The sequence below is a fragment of the Athene cunicularia genome (genome assembly GCF_003259725.1).
Source record: "Athene cunicularia isolate RWA chromosome 7 unlocalized genomic scaffold, athCun1 chr7_part1, whole genome shotgun sequence".
In the NCBI taxonomy this organism is placed as follows: Eukaryota; Metazoa; Chordata; class Aves; order Strigiformes; family Strigidae; genus Athene; species Athene cunicularia.
The window spans coordinates 3,635,795-3,663,037 of record NW_020799107.1 but is presented as its reverse complement, the minus strand read 5'-3'; the positions used below and the strand labels follow the sequence as shown (position 1 = coordinate 3,663,037).

The following is a 27,243-nucleotide window of genomic DNA, read 5'->3' as shown; positions in this document are numbered from 1 at the left end:
TTTTCCTTCCCATACACATGATTTCCTACTCAATGCCATATTTCAGAAATCATTATGTGACCGTGTATAGAAAATTTATCATTGATTTACATTTTTTCTTATGATGAATACAGAACCTTATTAAAAGTATTTTTCTGATCAAAACCAAGATGTAAATTATTGACAGATGGAGAAATGGAATACAGCTACTATAAATCTTAAAAGTTAAGTTGTAGCTGGAAGGCAGTATTATCTTAAATTGAGAATGATGCATATTAGTAAACCAGAAAACTTGTCACATCTAGGGAAGTTATGAAATTGAGGGCCACCACAACAGAGAACCATAAAGAGCAAAATAAATATGCCCTTCCTGAATGACATGCGTAAACATCTGTTCACATACAGAAAAGTCACAGCGAAACCATAAATCACACTTGTCTATTTAGTAAATAACCTAATTCAGACTGTGAAAGACTCACTGCCTAGAAAAGTGTAAGTGACAGAATGAAATACATACAATCAGAAAAGGCCTTTGGGAATGTTGTTTGTATCATCTTCACTAGACTAATAAAGAATTTTTAGCTGTTCAAGCAAACAATTTTATGATAATACCAATATTGTCTGCAATGAAAGTCCTGTTGTAACAGTTCACATCCAGTGATTACACTCATGTTTAACTACATGAGAATACAGTTCCTGGTAGGGCTAGAACCATAAAAAAAATGTGGCAATCAGCAAACAAACTGAGCGTAACACAACAGGCAAATATATCTGAATACAGATGTGTAAAAATAGCCAAGGTGCAGCAAAAACGTTTTCAAAAGCAATAGCTGGCAAAGTAAGTGGGTGGAATTGATTCAGGAAGCAGCAGGAGCTTATAGCTATGTTAGATCAAAAATCACTGATGTAAGAGCATTACCCCCTGCATCCAGACACAGCAAATCTTAAACTGCAACAAAATTAATATTCGTTCATCATTAATGTTATGGGCCACTCCAAAGAGTATAATTCATTTTCATCTGTAGATACTAACAGACAAGAAGACTTAGTGAACCAGAGCAACACAGCGTTAACAGATCAATCTGGACTAAGAATATCACTTTCTTTGGTTGAAGACATATAAATCAACTCTATACAAGTATTTTTAAAGTATCATTAAAACCCAGTGTTTTTTGTGAACTTTTCAACTATTCAGTGTGGTATTTTAAAGCATAAAATATTAATGTAATATGATTTCAATATAAAATATTAATTTCCACATACTGATTATGTATTAAAGATTCTCAGTGCAAATACCTACAGGCATACAGAAGCACAATAAGCTGACTGGAGATAGATTATCTGTAATAATATCTGATGTTTCAGTCTTACTCCCCTGACCCCAAATTGTTTAAATAAATTTGATCCAACTATGTTAATAGTAATCATTTAGGTCAGGTGGTTCTTACAGCGAAACTTGGAGAAAAAAAAACATCGACCATTCTGTATACCAGTGCCGCTACAATGAGTGTCCTTTATCAACAGGATTGAGACTGAATTTTTAAAAGCCCCATTTAGATTTTTCTACTACCAGCCAAAACTTATCAATGATCTCAAAACCGTTTTTGTTAGGATATTTATCTGCAATAACCATAATTTTTTCCCCTGCATAATCTGCAGGGAATGATCCAGTCTTCTGCTGGTGAGCACCCATACCAGTGTTGTGATCCCTCCTAACAGAGCACACAAAGCAGCGGTGGCAGTTCAAGGCATGCCTGTGCAGCAGGGGTGGAGTGCCGAGTGCCTGCACTTTCATGTCCTCCCTTTCCATATAGGTTGGCTCCTCCAAGGCAAAAAGCAGCAGGTTGAACGGTTCGGTCTCATGGTCCAGTCTGGCCTACAGACACTGCGGCTCGACCACGACGACACAAACATAAATACTTCTACCAAGAATTCCTCATGATTACTCAGAATTTTCTGAAATAACATCCTTCCAGAATTAAGAGTATTCTCCTTGTTTCTTTTTCACTACCATGTATTACTTTCTAAGACTTACATTTAGTAAGTCTGCAAAGCTTCTTGGAATCAACAGTCAGATACATCTGTTAAAAAATACTCTTTCATGTCAGGGGAAGCAGAACTTTTTAGGGACATAAGACTTCTGCTGCAATAGAAAGAAAAGAGAAGATGTAAGCAGACTTAGATCTGAAAAGCCTACAGCAAAAGTAATTAATTACTAGGAAGTGAAACTTTTTCTAGTGTTAAATTTTAGAGTATTCTTTTTTTCCCAATGTTGTTCCCCAGTGTCTCCCTATATAACTGGCCGTGTATGTTCAGAAAAAAGGTAGGAAGTACATTTTTTTATTATTTCTGAAATTCTGGAAGACAAGCTGTGTCCTTTTGTCTCTCTGTATCACCTAAAAATGTAACTACTACAAGAAATCTGCATGCCCACCTCAGAACATCTTAATGTCTGAAGGAGGATAGGCAAGTGGGAGGGAAGCCGTTTCAGCAATTTGCATCAACACAGAACTAAGCTTTTAGGTTTTATCTTAAAACTGGAGAAACACTTTTTGTTCTTCAAGACAAGCACATGCAACAAAACTTTATTTAAATGGGGGCACAGTTATTTGGGATGACAGGAGTGAACTGAGGGGATTTTGTAATAATGTTCTATTTCTCAGGAAAAAGTGCTTAGAAAGTATAAAACAGATTAAAACTAACTCAAGGAGAAAATGAGCATTTAAATTCTTCTGGAAATGATAAAAATTAGCAGAAATATGAAAGGACAGAGAAACGGACAAAGATAATTCTTTACAGAACTTTTTTCCTTGATCTATAATAAAGGGAAGGAGAGAAATAATGAGATAACTCTCAACATGAGACTAGGCATCTACATGAAGGCCTAGAATTAGAGAAAAATAGTGGAACTTTTAGCAGGAAAGAGTCTAGTGTTAAATGGAAAGAACAAATCTGTGCAGAACCCTGCAAAAATCTCTGCAATGACAGTGCAGAGGTAGGAAAGTTTTCCATGAAGCCAGAAATAAAACCTCCTTTAAACATACATAGGTTTCAGACAAAAATAATAATCTAGAAAGTACAGCTTAAAACTTCAACTTTAGTCTCAGAGTAGACCAGTGATATTTGCTCTATGATGCGATCTATATGATATCACATTGCACAGGAATGCAAACGCTTATTCTGTAATTCTGCAGTACTGAGTGCAGTATGATTGTATAATACCAACATCTGCACAACATACCTCTAGGGAGTCTGCCTTTCTTTCCTGGGTGTAAAGTAGTGGCATTTATTTCTTAGTGTACATTAAGCAACTCAGTCATTGTAGAGCTAGGAGAGGGAGGGGGAGAGGGGTTTTACTTACAGCACCAGTACTGACCCATAATTTAAAATACATGTTTTTAAGACAGTGCTTTATAATAAGCCCTGTGGGGAATAACATCACATGCAAATCGTTGCATTGTTGAGTGGCTATTTGTTGTTGATGTCAAGAACTGCTGATATTATAGTCTGATTAGCTACAAAATGAAGTGCACCATTTGTCCCTAGGATCATACGCAGGAGCTTAGCAGGCAGACCAACGTGCCAGATGGTAAATGTACTGTAATATCAGCAAAGAGCAAATCCTTTCTTAGTATTCCCTCAGCATTGTTTTCAACGTCCTGTATTATTACAAAAGCTAAGTGGTACAAAAGTCAGTCTCACAAAGGTTTGTTTCAAAGTACAATAAATAACTATGTGAAAAATCTGTATTCTATTTTACAGAAAAAGCTATCTTCAGCTTTGAAGCACTGGCAACAAAACAGGCCACAAGCTTCTTTGTGGTATACATCCATGAGTTTCCAGGGGGAGGGGGGAGAAGGGGAGAGGAGGAGGAGAGAATTGGAAAGCAGCTTATCTAGGTTTAGTATGACAATTACTTTTACTTCAGGGTAGATTTTAGAGCATATAATAAAACTGAAGATGTTCAAGTTTCAGAGCATTATGACTGACAAGAGGCACTGACATATTTATAAAAAGGAAGAAAAAGAATCAGAAGTCCCAAGAAGCGCTGACATTTCTATTTGTTTCCTTGCTGTAAAAAAGGGTTAAAGGAGTAATAATAGAAGTGCTGTGCTATGTAAAATAATAATTTTTCATTTTTTATATGCTGTAGTTATGGTAGGCATATATGTATTCTAATGACTAATAAGCCGAATTTCTGTAGTTTGCAATAAAATTTGCACCACACATTAAAGAACAAATGAATAGCTATTTGTTCTGTAAACTGTGAATGCACATTCCTATAATTAAAAATTGTACACGTGTGCAAGAAGTGTGAGATATTTCAGATAGTTTTTCAGAGGTTAATTCTGATGTTTCCTAGTTTTTGAATGTTAGTCTCAAATGCTGCTATCCACACCTCTGTATGAAAGCTATATGCACACAACTTATATGAATACTTCCTAAAAGCAAATAAATAAAAAAACAGATGGAAAGACATATTACAATGTGAAGGAAAATGGGGAGCTCCCCCCCCATTGTATTTTATACATTTTATACTTTATACATTTCTGAGAAATATCAGAAGACATTTACAGAGCAGCTGCAATTATTGTAGCCCATCATATTTGTCTGGCTGATTTTTTTGCAGATTCTCTATTAACAGCTCATAGTTCAAATGAGATCATGATGAAGTAAAGCAGCCAGTTGTCTTTACACTTCCTACCTTCCTCTTCCAGTCTTCACTCACTTCAGCTAAACATACTGAAATGCCAATATTCAGTGGTTTACAAGCTTTTAACTTTAGTTTTAGATATAGGTTCACAACTTTAAATACTTTTTACTGAAAAGAACAGGCAAACATCAGGTGTTACATTCACAATGATTTTGTTTCACTAGTCTGCAAGAAAAGATAGCAATGCCAGGCAACTTGCTCAGAAGGAAAGACTGTCTGTGTAGATGTCCATACACACAAATGGCACAGGGGGCGAGGGCAGAGCCTTCTCTCTTACATCACTGGGAGCTGGTTTTGGCAGTGGGCAGATTCAGGATGTGGATCACTCAATCTTTGAGACTTTCCCTCCCTTTCCTCCTCCCACCGACTGCAGCAGTCCGGCCAGTTGTAACTCAAGGCTAACTTGTGAAGTCTGGGAATCGGGAATTTTTTTTATGGTTTTTATCTGCAGCAGTAAGAAAGGTATGGTTTTCCTTATGCCGCTTTAATCCCAACTACAGAACATCAGGCAATCAAAAAAACAAATTATTCCATTTTACAAATATGTGATTTAAATTCAACGTTGATATTCATGTTTTTCAACATATTTTGTAAGAGAAAGGAAAAAACCTGTTATTTGCAGATGTATGCCAGGAATTTTACATATATGTTGGTAGTGAAAGGAACATTCCTACAGAGTTACAGTCACACAGTCTGGATAAAAATGGGACAGCTATTGCTCAGCTCCAGCTCCTTTGTGTACTAGAAATCTGTTGACTAAAATGTCTAACATGCAAGCATCTTATGACATCACTACCAATTTACTTGATAAGAAATATTAATGTATTAAGAACTGTTGAGCAAATCCTGCTAAAGTGTAAGTTTAGATTATTGTAACTATACTGGTAGAATCCCCGTGGTACCTGTAGCAAGCTGCTAACAACATTGCTCAAGTAAACATACTCATTCAGCTGTTGGAAAGTATTCACTGTAAATTACATTTCTAGTCTCAGTAAACTCTCTTAAACTTGTATTGTATATCTAAGCCCTCATTTTCTTTTATGAATGTGGTCCAGATCTGTTAGAGCACTCATATACAGGCAATATGTTACATAAGGTAATATACAGACATGTTAATAAGTAACCAATATATTAAGTAAACATACTCACTGAATATCTTCCCTTCAATAACATTTCGATTTAGTTTAGAAAAATGTACAATGCAGCTGATAGTTTAAATACTGAATTGGAAAACTTTTTAGATGTTTCTTCCATTAAAATAAGAATTAGAAAAAAATATGTTACAACTTAAATTACATGCAAGCAGTGCAAAGTTTAAAAATAGTCCTAAAAATACTCCTGAAAATTGACTTCATGTCTCCTTGTATGAAATTCCTTTAATTTAGGAACTGGCTTTCTTTTCATCTAATTCTTCCTATTCCTGTGATTGAGAATGATTTCTGTTAGAAATACTGATTCTTGAAAATGGACAACTTGATATGATATTTTTGGAGCAAACTCCTCCACAGCTTTTGGCTCCTTATTCCATGCAAGAACCTCAGACAACTAAGAAATAAGCAAATATGTTTTTTCCCACAGAGGGTAACCACGGGAAGTAGGCCAATTCCTACTGTGACATGCCAACATGCATTTTTTGGCACCAAACATCCCTAAACACACACAAGAGCACAGGGGACCAATTTTTTTTTTAAGCTAGTTTCAAAAACTGCTGGTTGATTTCACTAGCACTCGCAGTTAATCTAGTATTTTGCAGTCAGGCATTTACTTTTGCCTACTGAAGAACTTTACTACCAAGAAAAATCACACATCTGATGTAAATCTCTATCACATCTTTCCCCATAGGTCTCAGAACATTATTATAAAGAGTTAACATTGGAAATATACAGAGCATTACTAAACCAACTTTTCTATTTATAAAACCTTTTTGGAATCTTTTGAGGTAAAATTTCACAAATACACCAGGCTAAAATTGAAATAAAGCACTGCAAGCTCCCTCCAGAGAAGTATTAATTAAGATGTTGACAAGTCTGTATTGATTAAAGCAGTATACGAGTTTAAAACAGAGAAGTGTTCTACTTTTTCTGAAGAGAGTTAAAATGTCATCCTTTCCCAAAAGTCAAATTCTTCTTAAACCCTTACTAAGACAAATGGACTTTAAATGATGCAACAGACAATAATTACAGAGGAAAGATGCGAAAAGATGCAAACTTCAACTAAGCAAATTTCTGCGCCTTAAAAGACCTACATATCAGGTTCTGAGATCTGATTTACAAGTCATATTCCTCTAACAATGTCAGCCTCTAGCATCTTTTGCTGAAAATGAAGTGACACTAACACAGAAAAAAAAAAGTAAAGCTAAACATTAGGTACTCAGTTTACTGTTCTACTGCAACATAAAAAGACATGGTAATTCTACATCTGTAGTCCAGAAGGGAACCATGGTTAGATGCACAATAGAAAGAATATTTCCAAACCACTGAGTAGGTTCAGGAATTTGGCTGCATCTGTATTTGTGGAACCCCTAAATAACCCCCTGCTTAAAATGATGTTATCACTCAGTGAGCAGTATTCTGAAAGAGTTTCATGTTTTGAACTGTGGTGTTTCTGATGCTTCCCCATACACACCATAGTTTCCCCTCACAAACCAACTAGGGAAACATAGACTAGGTGGTATCACTGTGAAAGGGAGGGCACAATCATCTGAAAGTATATGAAGGGTTACCAGCAGTTTGCAATCAAACTGAGAGGGCACACTAGCTGAGGTCATACAGAAGCCAATTATTAATGAAGTTTTATCTGGTATATTCATTATCTGCTTGGATGATGAAATAACAAGGATTTCTATAATTTACAGATTACTTTTGGGGAAGGCAAACACTTTGAAGGGCAAGATCAGAATCAAAACCATCTCACTTTGGAGATCACAATGAAGAGAACTAAAGAAAGCAAAATCAAATGCAAAAATTATGTTTTCTATGGAACAAATGCCTAGGCATTTTTCAGGGGTTTATAGCAACTATGAACCTAATACAAATAATAATGCAATACTGTTGCAAAAAGAACTACTTAAGGTATCACACTACAGCAGAATCTCTACCAGGAGGCAGTGAAGGGCTGCAGCACACTCAACAAACTCAAGATTCAATACACCTGGGAAGCCTAATCAGCTTGGTGTGGTGGAGCTACAAAAGGCAATGCCAGCTGATATGGCACTTAGGTTTTTTGAAGGAGAAGATAAGTACTGGGTTGTTTTTTTTTCCCCTCTTTGCAGTCTTTCAGGAAAATGGTAGCTCTACAAGATTAGCTTTTTAACAAACAAGTTCTGTTCAAGGAAGAAGATTTAAAAATTGGTAAAAGGTAAGTGATAAAGAAATGTACTGTGATGGAAATTTATGTTATGTAAGGAGGAAAGAGGCAAGAGTAAAAGCTTTAAGAATAACTAAAAGTGGTGGTCCCGTAGCCCCTGATGCTTTGAGAAGCTACTATTTCTATGGGCTATTTGTGACAGTATCTCTGTGATACATGGAGGATAATTATTCTGCTCCACTTGGTGCTGATGAATCTTCCAACTAAAATATTGTCTAGTCTCTAGTAATGAACTGTACAGTACATGAATTGGAGAGATTCCAGAGGACTGTAAGAAGACCCAGAGACTTAATCTATAGTACAGGCTGAATCGCTATCCTTATCTTTATTAAAGTGAGATGGCTAGGAGCAAAGAATACAAGTATTTTAAAATATTCTTAGAGAGCTGTGACTAGGACAGGAATATATTGACTACACATACTAAAGACTTAAACTGGACACTGGAGAGGCGATCTTAACTTGAAAGAATAACTAAGCACTCAAGTGGGATATATAGAAAAAACAGAATTACTGCTGTAAGAGAGTTCTGAATGCATTAGGTGAAAATTGGCTAAGCAGTCATCTAGCTATATTTAGCCCTAATTCAAGTGCAAAAGAATAATCCTGAGGATTGTCTCAGCTCTATACTTCTGTATAGTCTAAAGCTTAACATATTTGATGTTATTACCTGAGTGACTAACAGACTCCAACAGTTCTTTTAAAAATTCTACTCTCTAATAATCACCTTAAAAATACTCTATATAAGTAACTTAGGATGTAGACTCCCAGTTTAGGTAAAAGACCTTGCCTAAAAAACCTGTACTGCTAAGTATGCTGACAAAATTAATGAAAAGCCACTCATGAGTCCAAAGACCCAGTTAACAGGTTTTCTTCTCATATTCCCAGTCTGTATACTTGAGGTCCTTCTCTACTGAGGAGAAAATAAAGCAGTCAGTACTAGGCCCCGAAATCTGAGGAAGTCAGGGATGAAGGTAAGGTTGGATGACATCTATCTCTTTAAATTGTGATCTATGTTAAAGTTCCAACTTCCTATTACTCTCCCTAAACATGAAGATTAGAAAATAAGATTCTTGGAATAACTCAAAGCACAGGGCTTAGGAAAGGATTTAAGAGAGCTTGCAACTCTACCAAACTCCATTTCTGTACTGGAAATGTTGCATGTTACTATATAAGTTAAAACCTACTTGCCCCACACACAGCAAGATGTTTTCTCACTCTAAAACTCAAAGCATTACTTGTTAAAGCAAGAAGTGTAACATAACGATATAATCTTTCCAAACCTCTAGCTTGCTAAAATAAACTTTGCAATTGTACTGTGTAAGAGGTCAGACTAAAGGATTAAATCCTATATATAATTGTCCAAAACCAAGAATTCCTATGTTTGAGCAACAGTCTTTACTCATCAGTAAAAAAATAAGTATCTTGGGGCCTATTTTGGCCTTATTAATAATTAAACACATAAACATTCAATAACATTAGACAGTAGGCCTGAAACAACAGCAAATTACTTTTCACAAAGGACAAAATTCAACTGTGAAACTGATTGCCACAGGCCTTTCTGAAGATCAAGCCTACATAATGTCAAAAAATACTAGATGAATAGTGAGGTGAGTGTGATTACTGATGGTTATTTAGCACTGTGGTTCTGAAATAAAGGCTAGCTCAGGAAGTTTCTAAATTGTGCATGCTCTAGAATAGGATGCTAATGAAGAGGGTACTTTGTACACACTCTTGCAGATTCCTCCCTAAACTAAAAGCAATTGCCTTTACTCCTGAAAATTATGTACTTCTGCTCTGGCAATATGCCACTAAAGTTTTAAGTATGCTTTACATAAAGTTAGTCCAGTGAACTGGACCACATTCGTTAACTTTCAAAGTCTACACCCTATATTTTTTCTTTTTTTCTTTTTTTTTCCTGTCAAATATTCACCTTGAATTCTAAACCCAATGTCATGATTTGAAAATATCCAAAAATCATCCAAAAGCCACCCCTCATATCTGTCTAGAGTATTTTATTTGGCTCTGAAACAAGTTTAAAATACTTTTATTAATCCTTTTAGTCTGTTACAGTAATATATTTTGTGGCAAAGCCCTATTTAAATCCATAGGTCTAGACTGAGCTTATAAATCACACTTCTATTCATCTACAAAGAACTCAGGAAAAGATTGGGACTTTTCTAGAACCAAGAGTCCCAAACTTAGGACCTCATTTACAGACAATATTATTTTAAACAACAGTCTATTTAAATACTATGCATTTCTTGTCTACTGCTCAGGTATTTCATTTCAAGGAAATAATGTATGGATGGACGTCGACTAAATCTGAATAGTAGTTTTTAGCAACATGAGAGTACACACCCAGTGTTCCCTTTAACAGTATATGCCCTTTACCAGTTAATGTGGTATTTATAGCTATTTCACTAATTTTTAGTAAAATGCAGTCATGTCTGCTTCATTAAACATACTTGTCACTTGAATTTACTACTCTGAATAAGTTCAAAAATGTGAAAAGATACATTTATATTGAATATCAATTTTTGATGAACTACATGAGGATATAGACAAGAAGGTGCAGAAAACAAGCTCCACAGCCCCATCTGTTGGCTAATTAAGCTCAAGAAAGCCACCTACCAACCTCTAACCAACAATGCTGAAGTGGAATCAGTTCATTGTTTGGATACACTTCCAAGTTTCACCATCACAATCTGATATGTGTGCTTCTTGAACTCCCTAAGCACATAACAGCCGATTTTCTAATATGCTTGTGTAACTTTTAATTTCTTTAAAATTAGAACAACAGAGCAGTCCCTGTGAATAGTGCTGCTTTTGAGCAAGGTTGAGACTGACCTGCTTGCGTTTTCATTCATAGATAAATGGTCTATATTGAAGTTCAAGTAAGAGGTGTCCCTTGATTTTTAAACCCAAGCTAAAACCACTTTCTTCTAAAGCCAAGGGCTTAAATGTAGGGGTGGGTTTTTTTAAAGGCATTTACTGTAGTTTGTAAGTGACAAATGTTTCCAGCTCCCACTGACTTCAGGGACTTATAAGATAGCCAGACCTTGAGCATGTGAAATATGACCCAATTGTGTTAAAAACATAGAATCTAGCACCTGAGTGATTTATAACAAAGCATTTAATTATACCATGAATAGAATAACTCTTTCGCATGAATGCAGTTCTAGTAAATAATTACAGTAGGACAGAGCAAGCAGAACAAGGTAACAGTATGACCATGACAAGTTCAAAGGCTGTTATAGAGGTTTTAATCTATGAAATACCACTGCAGTGAACCTATTTGTACCACAATAGAAAACAGCTGCTGCAAGCCTTAAGTTTGCTTAAATTCAGTTGTGATGAGGCTCCCAGTGCAGCAAATAGTGAGAGTAGAGGGTGGGGGAAAGATGGAAGCTAATGCACTTTCCTGTGTAAGCACTGGTCCATTTAGAGGAACCAAACCAAATCTTACAGGCAGGGGAGGTGACTGAAAGGAAAAAGCATAGAAGACAACTCCAAACTAACATAAAACACATACACAAAAATTAATCAGTGTTGAGAAATGCTGCTGCTGACCTCCATTGTTAAATTATCAGTAGATGCTTCCATGTACTGCCAATGCAGGGTGGGGAGAAATATGTTGATGACAACCTGCACTCCTGTAGAAAGGGCATTATCTCAGAGTAAACACAGCTGTATTATCAAGTGCAAATTAACACTCAAGGTCAAAAAAAGTTTAAAAGTAATCTGGAATGTGAGACCCACAGTGTTTCCCTAAATTAGGCTGCATACTTGCTCAATCAAAATTTAGTCCCCTACCCCAAAATGAAGAGAACTTCTACTAGTATCATCAAACTGCAAGTTGTCATTCAAACTAATGGCACTTAAATCCTGTCAAGGTCCCACTTAAATTTGGGTATCCTATACTAAAATTTGGGTATCCAAGTAAGGTTTCAGACTAACTGCTGTCTTTTAAAAGCCCTTTAAAAGAAAGGGAGTACAGGATCATTTGACTTCATTATGCTCTTTTCAGTCTAAAAAAAATACTTTCAAAGGACAAAATTCTATTCCTGCTTAGGCCACAATCACAATGAGCAATCTATAGGACCTCTAAAAAGACATCAGTTGCTGGGCAGTTTTGCTTTCATAGCTACCCATGCTATTATTCAAAATGCCATAAAATAAATGGATTCCCTATCTCTTATCCACAAATCTCCAGATCTCTTATGTTCAATAAAAAAAACTTTTTCTGCAAGAGCTACAAGACTAGTCTCCTTTATGCTGGAAGCTATAATTTATATATACTAGATTGGGAGAAAAAATGGCTATCTGGCTGAAATCTTTGGGGCTTGGTAGCAGAGAAGCAAAGGGGAAGAAAGCTATCACATGTTTAGATCACAAGCTGAAAAGACCACAACCAAAATGAACAAAATGAAATGTGTAAGGAAAGATGGAAAGGGAAGAGTCATGACAGGTGATTATGGATCATATGTTATGCTTCTTGCATCCTATCTTTGACAAACTTAATTTAAATAGACTGTATGATCGTATCATACTGACATGCATGAAAACAATAGAAATTTAAGTTACAATATGGCAGATGGACTTTGCTGTCAAATTCATCACTCAAAATAACTTGATTATGGTATTCTACTCCCTGCTATGGTGTAAATATATCCAACAGATGTCAAACTGAAGAGAACAGCATTTTACCATGTACAAAAACATGGTATTGCTCTTTTAGCTATGTACTTATGGTGTTTAGAGCCAACAATTGCTGAAACAATTATTAGCACTGAGCATAGCTAGCAATGTGATGGAGTTTTCTCCATGTGCTTTAGTAATAAGGTGCAGCCTTGGAGGGGTCGCAGGGGATCACGATCTTAACTCATGTTTTAGGAGTACTGCAGAGGTAAGAAAGTAGATGCATTTCCAGATTATTTGTTGGAAAAATACAGAACTCAAATGTCTGTTAAAGTATAACTTAGAATGATATTTTTCCAACTTCTCAAACAGTTGTCCTTTAATTGTATTTTTATATAGTTCTATTTTTAATACATGTTGACTGGAAAATTCTTCTCAGCTCTTGTATGACCTACAAACTCACACTTCAATATTCTGAAAACCTTTCTGAGGTTCTGCTCTTCTTCTCAACACAATTGCCAGATCCTCAGAGAAAACAGTTGCACTAGCTATCATAGAACAGCAGAAGCACTAGCAGAGCAGCAATCTACCCTGACAAGCATGTTGTTCTTGAAATGCCACATGTGCACTTCATTCAACTGAAGTACAGAATGTTACATTACTTTAAAACAAATTATATCAGTTATCACACCAAGGTACTTAACTTACCCCTCCCATTGTAATGCCATCAATAAGTGCCACATACGGCTTCTTGCAAGTGCCTGTAAGAAACGTAAAAAAATATTGTACATTTTTTCAAAAGAGTGGACCTGTGACTAACTATATACAACACATTTCCCCATGTCTTACTTCAGCAAGAGCAACAGAAAATATCAACCTATTATGAAGGTCCTTTACGTAATTCTTAGGCAATGACAAGAAACACCAGTTACTGACTTACTGCTTTCTGAGTGTTGTAAGAGAACATTATACAACCATCAAATGTCAGACTGTTTGCTAAGTGAGTATCGGACAATTCTGCCACATCTGGCTATTCCAAATAGCTTTGCAGGACGTTGACACACAAGTTTCCATTCTCCCTGTCTCACAGCCTGGATTAACACCACAGAGTGTCTACCAGCACTCCAGTGCTTTACTACACAGCCAGATGCATTGGTAAGTTTCAGCTGAAATGTAACTGTAAACTACTGCAATGCAAACCTGTTCTGTCCTGCCAACTCTGTTGCATGTTACAACCCTGAATGTGGTGCAGGCAGGTTGAGGTCATAATGTCCTAAAGTACAACAGTGTTATCTATCAATTTTATCTGTTGGGGCCTTTAGGAGGCATAAAATTAAAGACCAATTACCATTCATGTAAAGATTTTCAGGTTGACTATGTATGAAACCACTGCCTCATGTTCAGTGTTTTCAGGCCAAACCTATTACTGATAGGGCTATCTGCAGCAACGATATTGCTAGCTTTTCTGTAGCAACTATAGATCCTTGTTTAAAACCAGAACTATTTTAAAAGGCAGTTCAATCCTTCAAATTAGTAATTAGAAAATATAACAGAATTGCATTTTTAACTTTGTTCTTACATGAACATACAAGCTAATTCATGGGCTCTAGATGCTAGTCTTCAAACTAAATTTCTATAAAAGCATGCCTTTCCAATAGCAAATGCTGTGAAAGCAGCTCCTCTGGGTATTTTTAAGTTGTAAAACATAAGACATAAATCTTTTGGGCAGAAATCTGTATTAAAAGAATACAATCATACCACAGCTATCAAAAATCTAGGTTTTGTAATTACACACATTATAGACATAGAACACCCTAATAATTAAAAAAAAAAAAACCACAAACCCTACAAACTTTTAAAGTATGTGCCCTTGCAACATTTGAATAGACTAGAATTGTTAGTTGGAAGAGACATACGATGATCATCTAGTCCAACTGCCATGGTAATACTAGTTTTTCACAAATGAATAAAACCTCAAACTATTTTTCTTGATGAAGGGGAGAAGGGTACATGACAAACATGCTAAAACTGGAAACTTTGTCAAACAAAAATAACTTTTCAGAAATTACTCTAGCTCTATGCTCCTCTGTGAACCTAAGTTGATAGGCAACATGTTCACTTCTCTTCCTGTAGTGACTAACACTTTATACAATGTTTAAAAACTCCAGATGTATTCAATTAACAGATGTATGGAGAGGTTTCTTCTCACCAAAACATTCAACTTCTAACTTTTACCCTGAAGAAATAATATCCTTTCTTAATATCCTTTACCCCAGTAAACTTTACCCAGTGTCTTTGCTGTTGGCTATTTTAAGACCACATACTCCTAGGTTCTTTGCAATAAACTGAGGCAGTTAACTCATAGCTTGAGTATTAATTTATGCAATTTATTTAAATGGAAAGTTTTAACATAATTCGATCTTCTGCTTTCTGACTGAATATTAATGATTTTCCATGCATCTATTTTTAGCTCAGGTCATCTTTGAAGTAGATCAAGGCTACTTAGTGAAGAACTGCACTGTCTGCATCTAAGACTCAATTCATCCATAGTGGAAATATAACTACCCAGAGCAATGGGATGGGATAAGGTAGCTATCAATAGCTTAAACAAAAGAAACAAAGTCTGCATGCAAGGTATAAAAATGATATATGTTACACTACTGCTATTGAACTTGGTTTAAAAACCCCACCCATTACTACTTCTATTACGTTATCAGAGTCTTTTATGGATTAGCAAAGAGAGAAAGTGAATTTACATTCAAAGCCAATATTATGAAAACTAGTGCTTCAGAATTTGCTATTAAACATACCAATGGCATTGTTCAGGATATATTCTTCTCTGAAGAAATCTTGTGTCAGTCTATCTCCAACTTTTCCAGCATCTGAGATAGCTTAAGAGAAATTAAAATTCTGAAGTTAACTTTAAATTTAATAGAAAATACAAGTAAAAAAAATAATCCCTCCTGATAACAGCATTTTTTCCTTACAGCAAACAAACAGCAACTTCATCCTGCTGTATTTTATTTGAGAAAATTTGCCCAAACTTAAATATGAATGCAAAGTTTCAAACTTGACTATTATGCTGGAGACTGTCACACACTTGTGAAAGTGCAGTCCATCCTCTATGCTAGGGAACCCTTCCCAATGTCTAAGTAGTCTTGTTTGTGATATTTTGTATCAATACATAGAACAGTCACATAAAACTGATTATATGGAAGACTCCGAATACTAAAAAGAAGCCAGTTAGAGCAGTACAAAATGTAAAGATAACCTGTATGCTTGTTTACCTAAAACTTAAAACAACTGCTAAATTTGACAGTTTGGAGATTTCCTACAGTTCATAGTTACAAAATTATCAAAATTATCACAGATATGTTGATCACCATTGTCAGCTCAGCATCTAAACATCTCAAATGTCAGACACAAATTATCCAGTAGTAACAGAACTGCCTATTAGGACCCTTCAAATTTCTTGTAAAGAAGCAGTCAGTAATCAAAATCCGGGAAGAAATGGTAGAGACGAGAACCCGCTCTTCCCAGGAACTGACTGGCTGCTATTACCAGTTATTAATAAAACCCCAATGTTTATTCCTTCATACAATGTTCCAACAGCTGTCTCCTGGCAAATAATTTAAATAGCATCTGTACATCAAGGTGTTACAAGAAGTCAGCAGAACTAATCTCTCTTATTGCTGTGTAGCAAACCTCTGTTTACCTGAGTCACAGTAAATAACAGAAATCAATGCAAAGTAGTAACTGGGAAAAAAATATGTAAAATGTTTAAGTGACTATAGCCCTTACCTATGATGTCACCCCCAGCACAAAAAGCTTTTCCTCCAGTTCCCTTTATAATTATTAGAAAAGTTTCAGGATCTTGCTCCCAAGTCTGAAAAGAAGTAAATGTTTCCACATAAGATTAAAGACTGTGCAAAAAATGCCTTCCCTGTATACTATCTGTAACTTTTATTTTACTTTTTCAAAAAGCAAATCAAATCATACTTAAAATAGTGCAGAGCTCCCAATCTCTGAAGAAAGGTAGCACTCCCTAAAACAGTATGGGAACATGAAGTTGGGGCAGAAGCTGGGAATATGGAAGATACACTAACAATGTTTCAGGCCAAATCATGAAAATTGTGCAAATCTAAGATGCATGACGAGGAAAACAGCATTTAAATTGTTGACGGATTTTGTCAAAATGACTGCAATCAATGCTAATCAAGGACTGGATCAAATCAATTTGTGCACAGATAGTTTGCTAGGTACAAAGACCATGGGGGGTTGGATCTGAATACACTGGTACAAGACTTCAGCAGTGCTGCAACTGTATTGAGAAGAAGATGCCTTTTATAGGCTCTCCCCACCTTAAACTATGCTTATATGTTTCACTTATTCAAATAAGTGTACCCAGGTAAGAGAGGCATTTCTGTATACCAGCAACTGTACTTAAAATTATGCCACCTTCTAAGGTTGTGCTTCAAATAAAGCCTGGTACTCAGCACTACAGGTTAAATATTTCTTTCTTTAAATGTTCTTCAAAGAATGCATAAATTTGCAACACAGCTACCTATCAAAAGGCAGGCAACTATCCAACAAATACTGGTATCTAATAAGTTTGACTTTGTGCATGTGATAAGTAATATTATTAAATCAAAAAATCTGCATGCCTTAAATTTCACATTACTTCACTAGCTTGTAGAAACGGTGCCTGTAAATCCATAAAATTGTTCTTTAAGGAGTGACACTGACAGTACCTTGTTTCTTAATGGCTTGTATCTTTTATTTCAGCCATGCAGCCTTCTCACAAACATGCACCCAATCAAGAGGCAACACTGCTGTATAGCTTGGAATTCATATATACTGGCTGGCCAGCTGGGCATTGCCAAAAGGAACGTATAAATGATGAGCACTGCCTGCCTTTAATTCAGTTCTGGTCTTAATATGGGTGTCTCTTTATCCAGATGCTAAATTTAACTTTGTCTGACAGCTGTTTGTTTGACATGTTTTCTCCTCTTTCTAAATTGTTTGAAATTATGTTCTTTCCTACAAATCTGAGCTCATTGGCCAGTGCACTCACACAGACTTCCATTCTTTAAATCAGTACATTAAGAAGAGTCAGACTGAAATTTAAAATTGGTTTTGGATAACATATGTACAGTGCATGGGTAGAAGTGGAGCTACTAACCTTTATTTGTGGATAAATTTGTTGGATCATTGGAAAACTTAGTGCATTGAGAACCTTGGGTCTATTCAAAGTTATTATTCCTGCACCTCCTCTCTTTTCCAACAACACGTCAGCTGTTGAATCAGTACTTTTAGACATCTTCTGTACATGCAAAACCAAGTAAATAAAGCAAATGTCATCGGTTAGTTACCTTGAGTAACATACTTACAAGAGTGTTTATGGAAACATTCTCAAAACTCACTATTTAAGATCATAAAACATGCATTTTGGAATTGTATGCAAAGGCTTTCCTACTGTACTTCAAGATATATTTGCAATTCCTAAACAGTTCTTTTGAAACCACTTTGAGTCCTTCTGAGTAACAAATCTCAGACAAATTTTTAAGTCACATACTCTTTGACAATGAAGAAAAACCAAAACAATAAGGAACCATGCTTTTGTGTTTTAAGACCGACATTCTGAAAATATCTGCAACAGTTAGAACACAGTTCCATGTGTCCCTACCAGCAATTTGACACTGCAAACCCAAATGTGCACATTGCTTTGTCTGTAAGTAACTTCTAATAGTGGAGAACAAATCACTGAAGTATTTTCACAATTTATTTCAAACTCACAGTTAAATAATGTTTAAGGCATACACAGAAGCTAACATAGAAACTAACTATAAAGTAAGTAAAGCCAAAAAATTATGTTTTAGTCTACATTATAACAGGTAGTTGTAACAAGGTACTCAAAGACCTGGGCAACTTCATGCCTGAGCAATAAATGATGGCATTCAGAACCGCTGTAAGCAAATACATTAGAAGCTGCATGTGCTGTCTCTCTCAGGGGAAAACTGAGAGTCCTAAAAGCTTCTCAGTCAAACAAGATGATGTTCTTACCAAATGTTGTAATATTACTTGCAGTCTGTTGAATGGATTCAGCCTGAAAAAGAAGTATTAAAAGGAGAGCTCAAACCATAAAATTGCTACACAATCCCCAAATACTACTGAGTTAAGCAAAGCTTTGTCAGAACACAGAATTGTTCTGAACACAATTCTTTTACATTCTCCTTTTTAAATTCAAGTACATTAGAGGACAATTTTGAATTCAAAACTGTTGGAAACTTCTTTGCTTACTAGTAAATAGATAGCAGATACCAATGCCAACTACTAATGTTTTTGATATGTTCAATTCCAAGTTAGGAGGACTTGGAAAGAAAGAGGATAAAGAGCTTGGGGGATATGCTTGATACTTAGCAGTGTGTGTCTTTTAAAAATTTACAGCCTTTTTCTGGACGTTTAAATGCCAGCATTTTTTAAAAACGATCTTGTGAAAAGAACTGTGCCTTTCTAAAGCTTCCATTACAACAAACCTGCCCTTGTGTGTATATATATTTAGGTAGGGTTTATGTAACAGCTTGAGCAAGGCTCACGCTTCTGTTGCTGACAGGAGATAGCCATAGCGGGAGATTTTGTGAATATGCTACTCAATTTAAGTAATGAGGTTGTTATTAATTAACTGTCACTGTACTCTACTGAGGCACAGTTAACAAACGGCATTTGCTGGACTTCAGACACCCGGCTTGCATCAACATTAATGAGCAACTTCAGCTCTCAGCTACTTAAGCACCAAACACAGCCAATTACATGCTAGCCTCCTAAACTACTTTTTAAGCGCATGCTCGTTTTAGGATGGGAAAATTAATTTAGGCCTAAATGATATTTTATACCGGTTCAGGGGATTACAACCCCCAGCATCAGCGGCCTGCCCAGAGCACGGCTCCCCGCCGCAAGGCCGCGGCCGGCCGCCATTTTAAAACTCCTCAGCGGGGAGCTGCGGGGAGAGGAGAGGAAGCTCCGGGGAAGCTTCCCCGCGCCTCAGAGCGGCCACCGCCGCTTCCCCGTTACCTGGGCAGTGGCCTCAGCACTCGGGCCGCCATGGCGGCAGCCGGCGCGGTCGATCGTCGTCATCAGGCAACAGGGAGGGGTGGGAGAAGGCGCCTGCGCGGGGGAGCGGCCGGCGGGCCGCGCTTTGTTCCCTTCGGCGTCCCCTCACCCTGCCCCTGGGAAACGGGCATCGCTGAGGGGATGTCGCCTCCTCTGGGCTTTTCGCTCTCGGGCGGCCGCCGCTTGCTCTCCCCCTGAGAGAGTCCCTGTGCCTGCAAAAAGATCGCAAGCCCCTCGCTGGACAGTTGTATGAAGTGGTTTCCTTACCTTGACAGGAGTGGGGTTGAAGCGGCGCTGCTCCTCATCCTGGATTGGGCCAGGGAGGTTGTGAGGGGATGAGGTGAAGGCTGTTAACTTCATCGGTGAGGCAAATGACGCCGTAATGTAGCAATAATATAAACCGTGGTGGTTGTGGGGGGTGAGGTGGAGAAAGCCGCGTTGCCAAATTACCTTCAGGGCCGAACTCTGTGGAGTGAAACTGTATTTTGACATTGGGTTGTTTCCAAGCAGCAAAGCTAGTTTCTTAATTTCTGACCTCCCTGTTTCTCCTCCTCCTTTAACACCTGCAGCCACACCTATGCTGCCCTCTCAGGTACTGACACACTGATGAACCAGCCGGGATTAAGGAGCTGCTTTAATGTAACATCCCACCAAAAACTGGTTATCCTAGAAGGTAAACACAGGGATTAAGTAGCTGATGTGGTTACTGTCCTGGCAGTAGCTACAGACAGAACTGTGAGCTCAAACACAGCAGGAGTTCATCATAAATAAACTCAGGAATTGCAACCAGGAAAATTGCCGTTTTTTAAAAATAGAAGATTAAGGCATTTGAGAATTTATGGGCATCAGAGTAGGAGTCCATAATGCTAAATTCACTTTTATTTCAGTAACTATGTCAGACCTGATTTTTTAGGCTGACACATACCAGCGTGAGACTGATACCAAAAGGTGTGACAAACCATGGGGTAAATGAAGATACAGAGCATCAGGTGGAAATGTAGCTTCATCATCTCTCAATGTAGCAAGTTCTTAGCACTGGCTGTCTCGATTCACTATTGTAATTTTTTTTTTTAAGTCTTAAAACCTTGTAACAAAATTATTTTGCTGGAACAAAAAAAAAAATAAAAAAAAATTCCCAGCTCTCTGAAGCACTTCTAGAGAAGTCCCCAGAGGGCAACCTTGCTCTTCATTTCAAGAAATGATTCAGTCCCTGTTTATAGCAGAGTCATCTGTATTGGCACTTCCGTTGCAGTAACTCTCGGGGTATATTAAATTGGGTTGTAAAAATCTTAATCAAACTAAATAGGCACACAAAAAAAAAAAAAAAAAAAAAGACGCAGAACATTTCTGTATAATGTAGTCTTGGTTTTCAGTCTTGTACACTGTGAACAAAAAATAACTGAGAACAGGACGTGAGGTGCTTTTGCAGGCATCAGAAGACTGCCTATGGTGAAATAATTAATTGAATTCATTAAGCAATCCAGACTATTTGAACTTTTACCTACAGATTATATATGATCACCAAAGATGCAGCCTGTTAGTATCATCTTGAATATATGCAGCCCTTTATGCTGTTTTACAGCAAGTACCATGCAAATAAATCTAAACCAGACTAAATGATACCAAATTATCACTGTTGCCAAATCTGAACCCTTACTTAGATTTATATTTTAAAATTTTTTTTTGAGGATGATATACCTCTGCATCTCTCATCCAGGCATATCCAAATTATGGGGAGTTCAATAAACAGATAACATTTTTGTACTTCATATCCTATGTCTTAAAGTCTATATGTTTCACAGACATATAGGAACAGAACTTTTCTGTAGGATAATCTTTTTGTTAGTGGAGGTGTGAAAATGAAGAAATCTCTGTGTGTAAGCTAACCCTGGGTAAGAGCAGGTGGAGGCTGTTTGAAACCCCTGGAAATCTCTTTATAAATTCCACCTGCACATGGTGCACATGGGCAAGGCTGTGATCAGGACATGATTACATAGGATGTCTGTTTCTAGAGTCCAAAATAGAAGTCAGTGGTCTGATTCATCTTTTACTTATGCTGATCTTAATCTGTTCCCCACTGGCTTCAGTATAAATAATGGTGTAGACCCTTTCTTTGTTGTCTTCCAGCTGTATGTCTGATTTAGAACAGGAGTGGGACCCGCTCATTTGTAAACAATGAGGTAACAGCAAGCATTGTCTTGTGACAGCTGCTGATTTCTTTCCATGGCACTGACACTGAATTTATGCTTAAAGCTTTCTTTAAATTCTTTCCTTTTTTTTTTTTTTTTTAAAAAAAAAAAAAAAAAAAAAAAAAAAAAAAAAAAGGTTTCAAAAAGAAGGGGTGCTGACAGAAGAGCCATCTTCCTTGAGCCTATTTTTCTTAATTTTAAAATATGCTGGTGATGGTTGAATTTACCTATAGTTTTTTTGGGGGTGGGGCAGTTTTATATGTTAGGAAATTGCAGTTTTCTCAGAGGCAAGTTAATTACTGCAAGCCAGTCCAAAAAGTAACTCAAATATCATCCTGATTTTTAATAGTCCTCCTGCACACCCCATTTTTTGCAAAGTGGAATATCAATGTGAAAATGTTTTCTAAAAAGTAAATCAAAGACTCCTATAAGTAGAAATAGGAAAAAGAGTGAAAATAATGGAGTTGAATGAGAATAAGCAGAATGAGATTACTTTAACCTGGGAGTTTATCGATGATATTGCTATTAGCAAAGAGGGCTGCAGGAGACTGAATGTACTAGGGGTGAGCAGCACCCCTAGTAAACAAGCCAGGAACTCAGGGAGTCTGAGTGCAATAGCCAGAAGCATAGGCAGGTTGTAATTCCTCCCCTTGGAGAATTTTCCTGGCAGTGTGTTCAGCAGGTTTGGAAAGAGAAAACAAATTGCAGACTGTAGGAGGACTTTAGAGCTGAGCAGATGTTTTCGGGTTTTGTTTCTGGGGTTTTTTGCTTTCTTTTCCAGAAAAACACAGAACTTCAGGATGTGGGAGCTCTTGCTCCCAGGGATTCCAAGAGCAGCTCAGCTGTGCTCTGTATGCCGCCTGTATACCCCTAATTAATCACTAATTTGTACCTCTCACTCACTTGCCTCTGAGGGCTCCCAGTGTAGTCCACCAAGACCAGATAATAAATGGTACGAGTACTTCATCGTGTCCCATGCTCCTGTGTCCAGGCTTGCTATAAATTTAATCTTTTCCTCTACTGGTCTAACAGCTAGCATCTAATTTCTCTGTGTGTGGGTAGTAAATGCATCCTTACAGTGTATGAAGGTAAGAAAAAATGAATCTGTGAAGGCTTGAGGAATAGAATGGGAAAATTTCCAGTTCATGCCCGCTGATTATTACTGTACTGACAAGCAGGACTCAAATTGTTTTTTCTCTGTCCAGTCTTAGCTGACGATACTCTAAAACACCTCTGCAGATGACACAGGTTCAAATTTCCTTGCGCCAACCTGGACACGTTATAGTAAAGGCTCAGGTCTGCAGTGGACAATCTTCCACTGATGTCAGTGAGAGTAGAAGTAGACTTAAAATAAGTGGAAAACTAATCTGTTTCTCCAGTCGCTAACAATAGGCCAGCCCAGAGAAGGACTGAAACAAAGAAACATGTATGTGATATGGAGAAGCAAGTTCTTGCTTTTGTCTGTAATGTGAGCAATCCCGTGGGAACAGAGTGCCTTCCCCAGGGCTTTTTGGTCAGAGACTTGTCAGATAATGCATCCATATAACGTCTGAAGTCATAGATCTGGGATGAGGGCACAGCTAAGGGCATGCAGTAGTGAATTTCTCCTGTTAACAAGAAATTGTGTGAGAGAGGAAGAAAAAAAAAACCCAACTTTTGTTACCAGTTAATTTGCATTTTATCAGCGGGGAACGAGAAGTGTTTGGAAAAGGATGAAAGCAAATCCGTAATGCAACGGGGTGAGTGAAGTAGTTTCCATTTTGTTTTGGCCTCAGCGAGCAGCGGGGAAAGCGCGGGGGGTGGCTGGGTGCTGCCGAGGCCGGGGAGAGGCTCCAGGCGAGGCTCGGCCACCAGTGGGTTCCTCCCTCCCACCGCCCCGGCTGAGACACCCCGCTCGCACTGCATCCACCCTGCCAGTATCCCCTGCGTTAGCCGGGACCCTGGGCAAACACCCTCCTACATCTTTCTTCCCTGCTGCCACAAGCAATCTGTCACTCCTCCCCCCCGAACCACCCTCCACCTACGTACAAACCCAGAACTGTAAGGAACGCCCTCTTCCCTCCCCTCCCCACGGGTCTGTTCTCCTTGGGGAGCGACAAGTGCTGCCTTCCTGGAGATCTGGTCAGCCCTGCTTCTGGCTCTGAGACCCGAGCTGTTTGATACCTTTCAGGACCACAGCTTGGAAAGCTCTGCTTGCAGATCTATTGTGTTAGTTTTTCATTTGCATATAATTGCACATGTGCAGGTGGGAAGGGGCTATTTGCTTCCCACTTGCTTTGATCCGCCTCCCTGCCTAAGAGGGCCGCTTCCCTCCCTTCCTGCTCTGGCCTCCCACGCATCCAGCAATGAGAAATGCTGTAGAGAACTGACCAGCTCCCAACCCGCCCACCTGAGGAGGAGGAGCACTAGCAGCAGCAGCACATTTCTCTCTCTCTCAGCTTTTTAAACACAGTTAAAAAGAGCTGTAGTGTGGGTGGAAGTAGCTGTAGGGAGTGTGTGTGGGATTGGGGCCAGAAGAAAGTGAATTTCTGTTGGTAGGACAGTTAACTTCTAGTGGACCAAAAAAAAAAAAAAAAAAAAAACAAAAAAAAAAAATCCCCAAGGGTATCTTACTGCTGAGGGTGTCTTTGGGTGTAAAATTAGTTCTTAAGGTTGAGTTTCCCAGGTCTGGAAAGAACGAAACCGAGTTTCTTTTTTTCCTGGGAGTGCAAGTGATGGTACAGTGGCAGCCAGCACTCCTCGCTCAGGGGAAGCTTGCATACAAGACGTCAGGAGTCTGCTTAGAAAATTATATTTGTATTGCATCCCGTTGTGTCATCATGTCTCTTGTTCTGCTCACAATGTATGTGCTTGATTCGGTGAGAGTCAGAGCTGCCTGTATGTAGGAAGAGAAAAAGGCATGTGGTTTTCACAGTGTGGGTCTGTATTTCAAAATACCATCCCTGTTGGACCTCTTGAAATAGCACTATCCCAGAATATCAGTTAATTCAAGATTTACTCTAAATTTGTGCTTCTATAATAAATTATATTTAAGCTTATTTATGTTAACAGGATGTTATTTGAGGTGCTTTGCTTGTATTACATGAAAATAGCAGTGAAACTAGTATAGGAAAACAGAACTTGTAAGACTAGCGGTATAGAGTGCAAAGTGGTACTGCCATTTCTTAAGAAATTTCTCTGATAGATTCCAAGAACCAAAGGTGCAGAACAGCTTTCCGGTTCTGACTTGGTTTGATTTCGCCACCTGGAATACAGGTTTTACAATCTGTAATCCTAATCAAATTTGCCCTAACTTGAGTTAGTTACATGCATTCTTCTCAATCCAAAACTCTACCTATAAATTTATTTTGACTAGATTTCTCACCAGTATCAGACTTTCCATATATATTACTGATGCAGAATCTTATATCAGGCTGTGGTCTGTAATGATTCAAAGAGATGCAATAACAACCAATTAATGAAATTTGACTCTCAAAGTATAGGAGATTTTTTTAAATATTGCATAGAGCATGTAATTTTCTCCTAGTGAGTAGAAACATCAAACTTGATATTTGGTTTTAGCCCTGTGAAGTAATTTTCTTCGTGGACAAGAAGTGCACACCAGAGCGTGAAATCCTGTCACAAGGCAGTTTACGTTCCAGTCAAGACATAGGAGGTTGCCAGACCCATTTCACAGACCAGGGCTGCACAGACACAATGCAGGAGGGAACTCAGCTCACTGACTTGAGTGCCTCCCCGCCGTGCCAGCCTATCTCCTGTAGCTCTGGAGATTTTACCCTAGAGTAAGAATGAAAAATGCAGGCATAATTCCTCACACTGATCAGCTCAGAAACAAAGGAAGTTATGAATAAGCCTAATTAACACATCTGCATGTGACACAACATAAAGATCAGCTGATGGACTTATGTTAGCAAGAGCTAGAGCAGTATCAATGGAGATGTAACCTTAATGGAACTAATTATCCTGATGTTTTAAAAGTCTTGTTTCTGAATTGTGATTAATATTTTAAATATATCCTTATAACCTTCCACTGAATCTTACGTAACTCATAATTATAATCTACTGGAATTACATACCCACCCTGAGGAGGAACAATATTCCAAATAGTAAGTTCATGTCACTTGACTGATCTACTTTAAAACATTGCAGTAATTCCTTTGTCAGCAGCATTTTGAAGCACTATTGGCCCGCTTGTAATTCTGTCTCTCATTTAGCATTGGTTCAGTTAACTTTAAAGGTAGTGCTTTTCATACCTTTTATATCAATGAATGTACATCAAATTTTAAATGCAGATTATATGCTTACCTTGCCAACTACTGTTAGCCTGAAATTTTCCTTGTATGATCTATTGTGGTGGAATGATATTATTCAAGAAGAAGTAAAAAACCCCCAAACGTTTAGAATCGTTAAAAGTCTATTTTAGGAGCTCGGTCCTGTATGTAACATTCCTGTTGGCCTCCCTGTTTTACCTGTTGTTCAGCTGAAATGTCACGTGTTTACCAAACCTCTCCTTCTCAGGGGTTGTAGTGAATACCTAGTTACCTCATTTTGTTTCAGTCAAAATCATAATGAATGAAGCACAAAAGTATTTGATGCTAATTAGTAGCTTTCTGACAGCCCAGGGATTTGATTAGTACAGAGAGAACCTCAGATATTTATTTTAAGAATTTGTTGCTCTAAATTGAAGTGAGGCTCTTTAGCAGGGCAGTTTGGCTGACAGCGTGACAGTCAGTATCTTATTAAATGGATGTGTGTGTGTATTCAAACCTTTCCACGTTACTCATCTGACACCTTGTGCAGGTATTAATTTTCACTTGAAAAGATCTACATTTTATTTTGAAAGTCAATATTAAGAATATTTTTCAAAATGCCTTTCTATTTATTTAATTCTGGAGTACAACTGAAACTGTTCATAAAATCATGCCTTTGAAGAACATTGCCTAGGGAAAGATACCTCAATGCGACAAATGACGCGAAGGACAGCAAAGCAGATTGGAGAACTTAAAAATGCGGAAAAACATAGGTCAGCAGAATAAACAGAGACCTTTAAGTTATTAAAAAATAAGCATATATCATTCACTGCTGCAGAAACATTTTGTTTGCAAGTATAATTTAGGGGCCTCCAATATGGCACAATTGTGAGGAAATGCCAGCTTCAGTGCAACTCAGTTTGCCAGCTTTGTGTATAATTATTAACCTGGTGGAAAGGATGTGTAGCAAGTAAGAAGGGAAAGCGTTCAGGGTTGT

At 37.7% G+C, this 27,243-nt stretch overlaps 1 protein-coding gene across 4 annotated transcripts in view; it reads right to left on the bottom strand.

Annotated features, from left to right (window-relative positions):
• Nucleotides 1–20,375, bottom strand: part of HIBCH (3-hydroxyisobutyryl-CoA hydrolase) — a 50,424-nt gene extending 30,049 nt beyond the window's left edge. For 2 of the 4 annotated variants that reach the window (XM_026852901.1, XM_026852904.1), the window contains exons 1-6: nucleotides 20,075–20,375; nucleotides 18,761–18,803; nucleotides 17,880–18,020; nucleotides 16,499–16,583; nucleotides 15,508–15,588; nucleotides 13,406–13,458 (exon numbers count right to left, since the gene is read on the bottom strand). In XM_026852901.1, the coding sequence (XP_026708702.1) occupies nucleotides 13,406–13,458; nucleotides 15,508–15,588; nucleotides 16,499–16,583; nucleotides 17,880–18,020; nucleotides 18,761–18,803; nucleotides 20,075–20,112 (441 nt within the window). In that variant the 5' untranslated portion in view covers nucleotides 20,113–20,375. Of the gene's footprint in view, nucleotides 1–13,405; nucleotides 13,459–15,507; nucleotides 15,589–16,498; nucleotides 16,584–17,879; nucleotides 18,021–18,760; nucleotides 18,804–18,997; nucleotides 19,018–19,768; nucleotides 20,001–20,074 lie in introns of those variants that run through there. The other 2 variants (XM_026852902.1, XM_026852903.1) reach the window with 2 other exon arrangements.
• Between the last annotated feature and the right edge of the window lie 6,868 nt (nucleotides 20,376–27,243).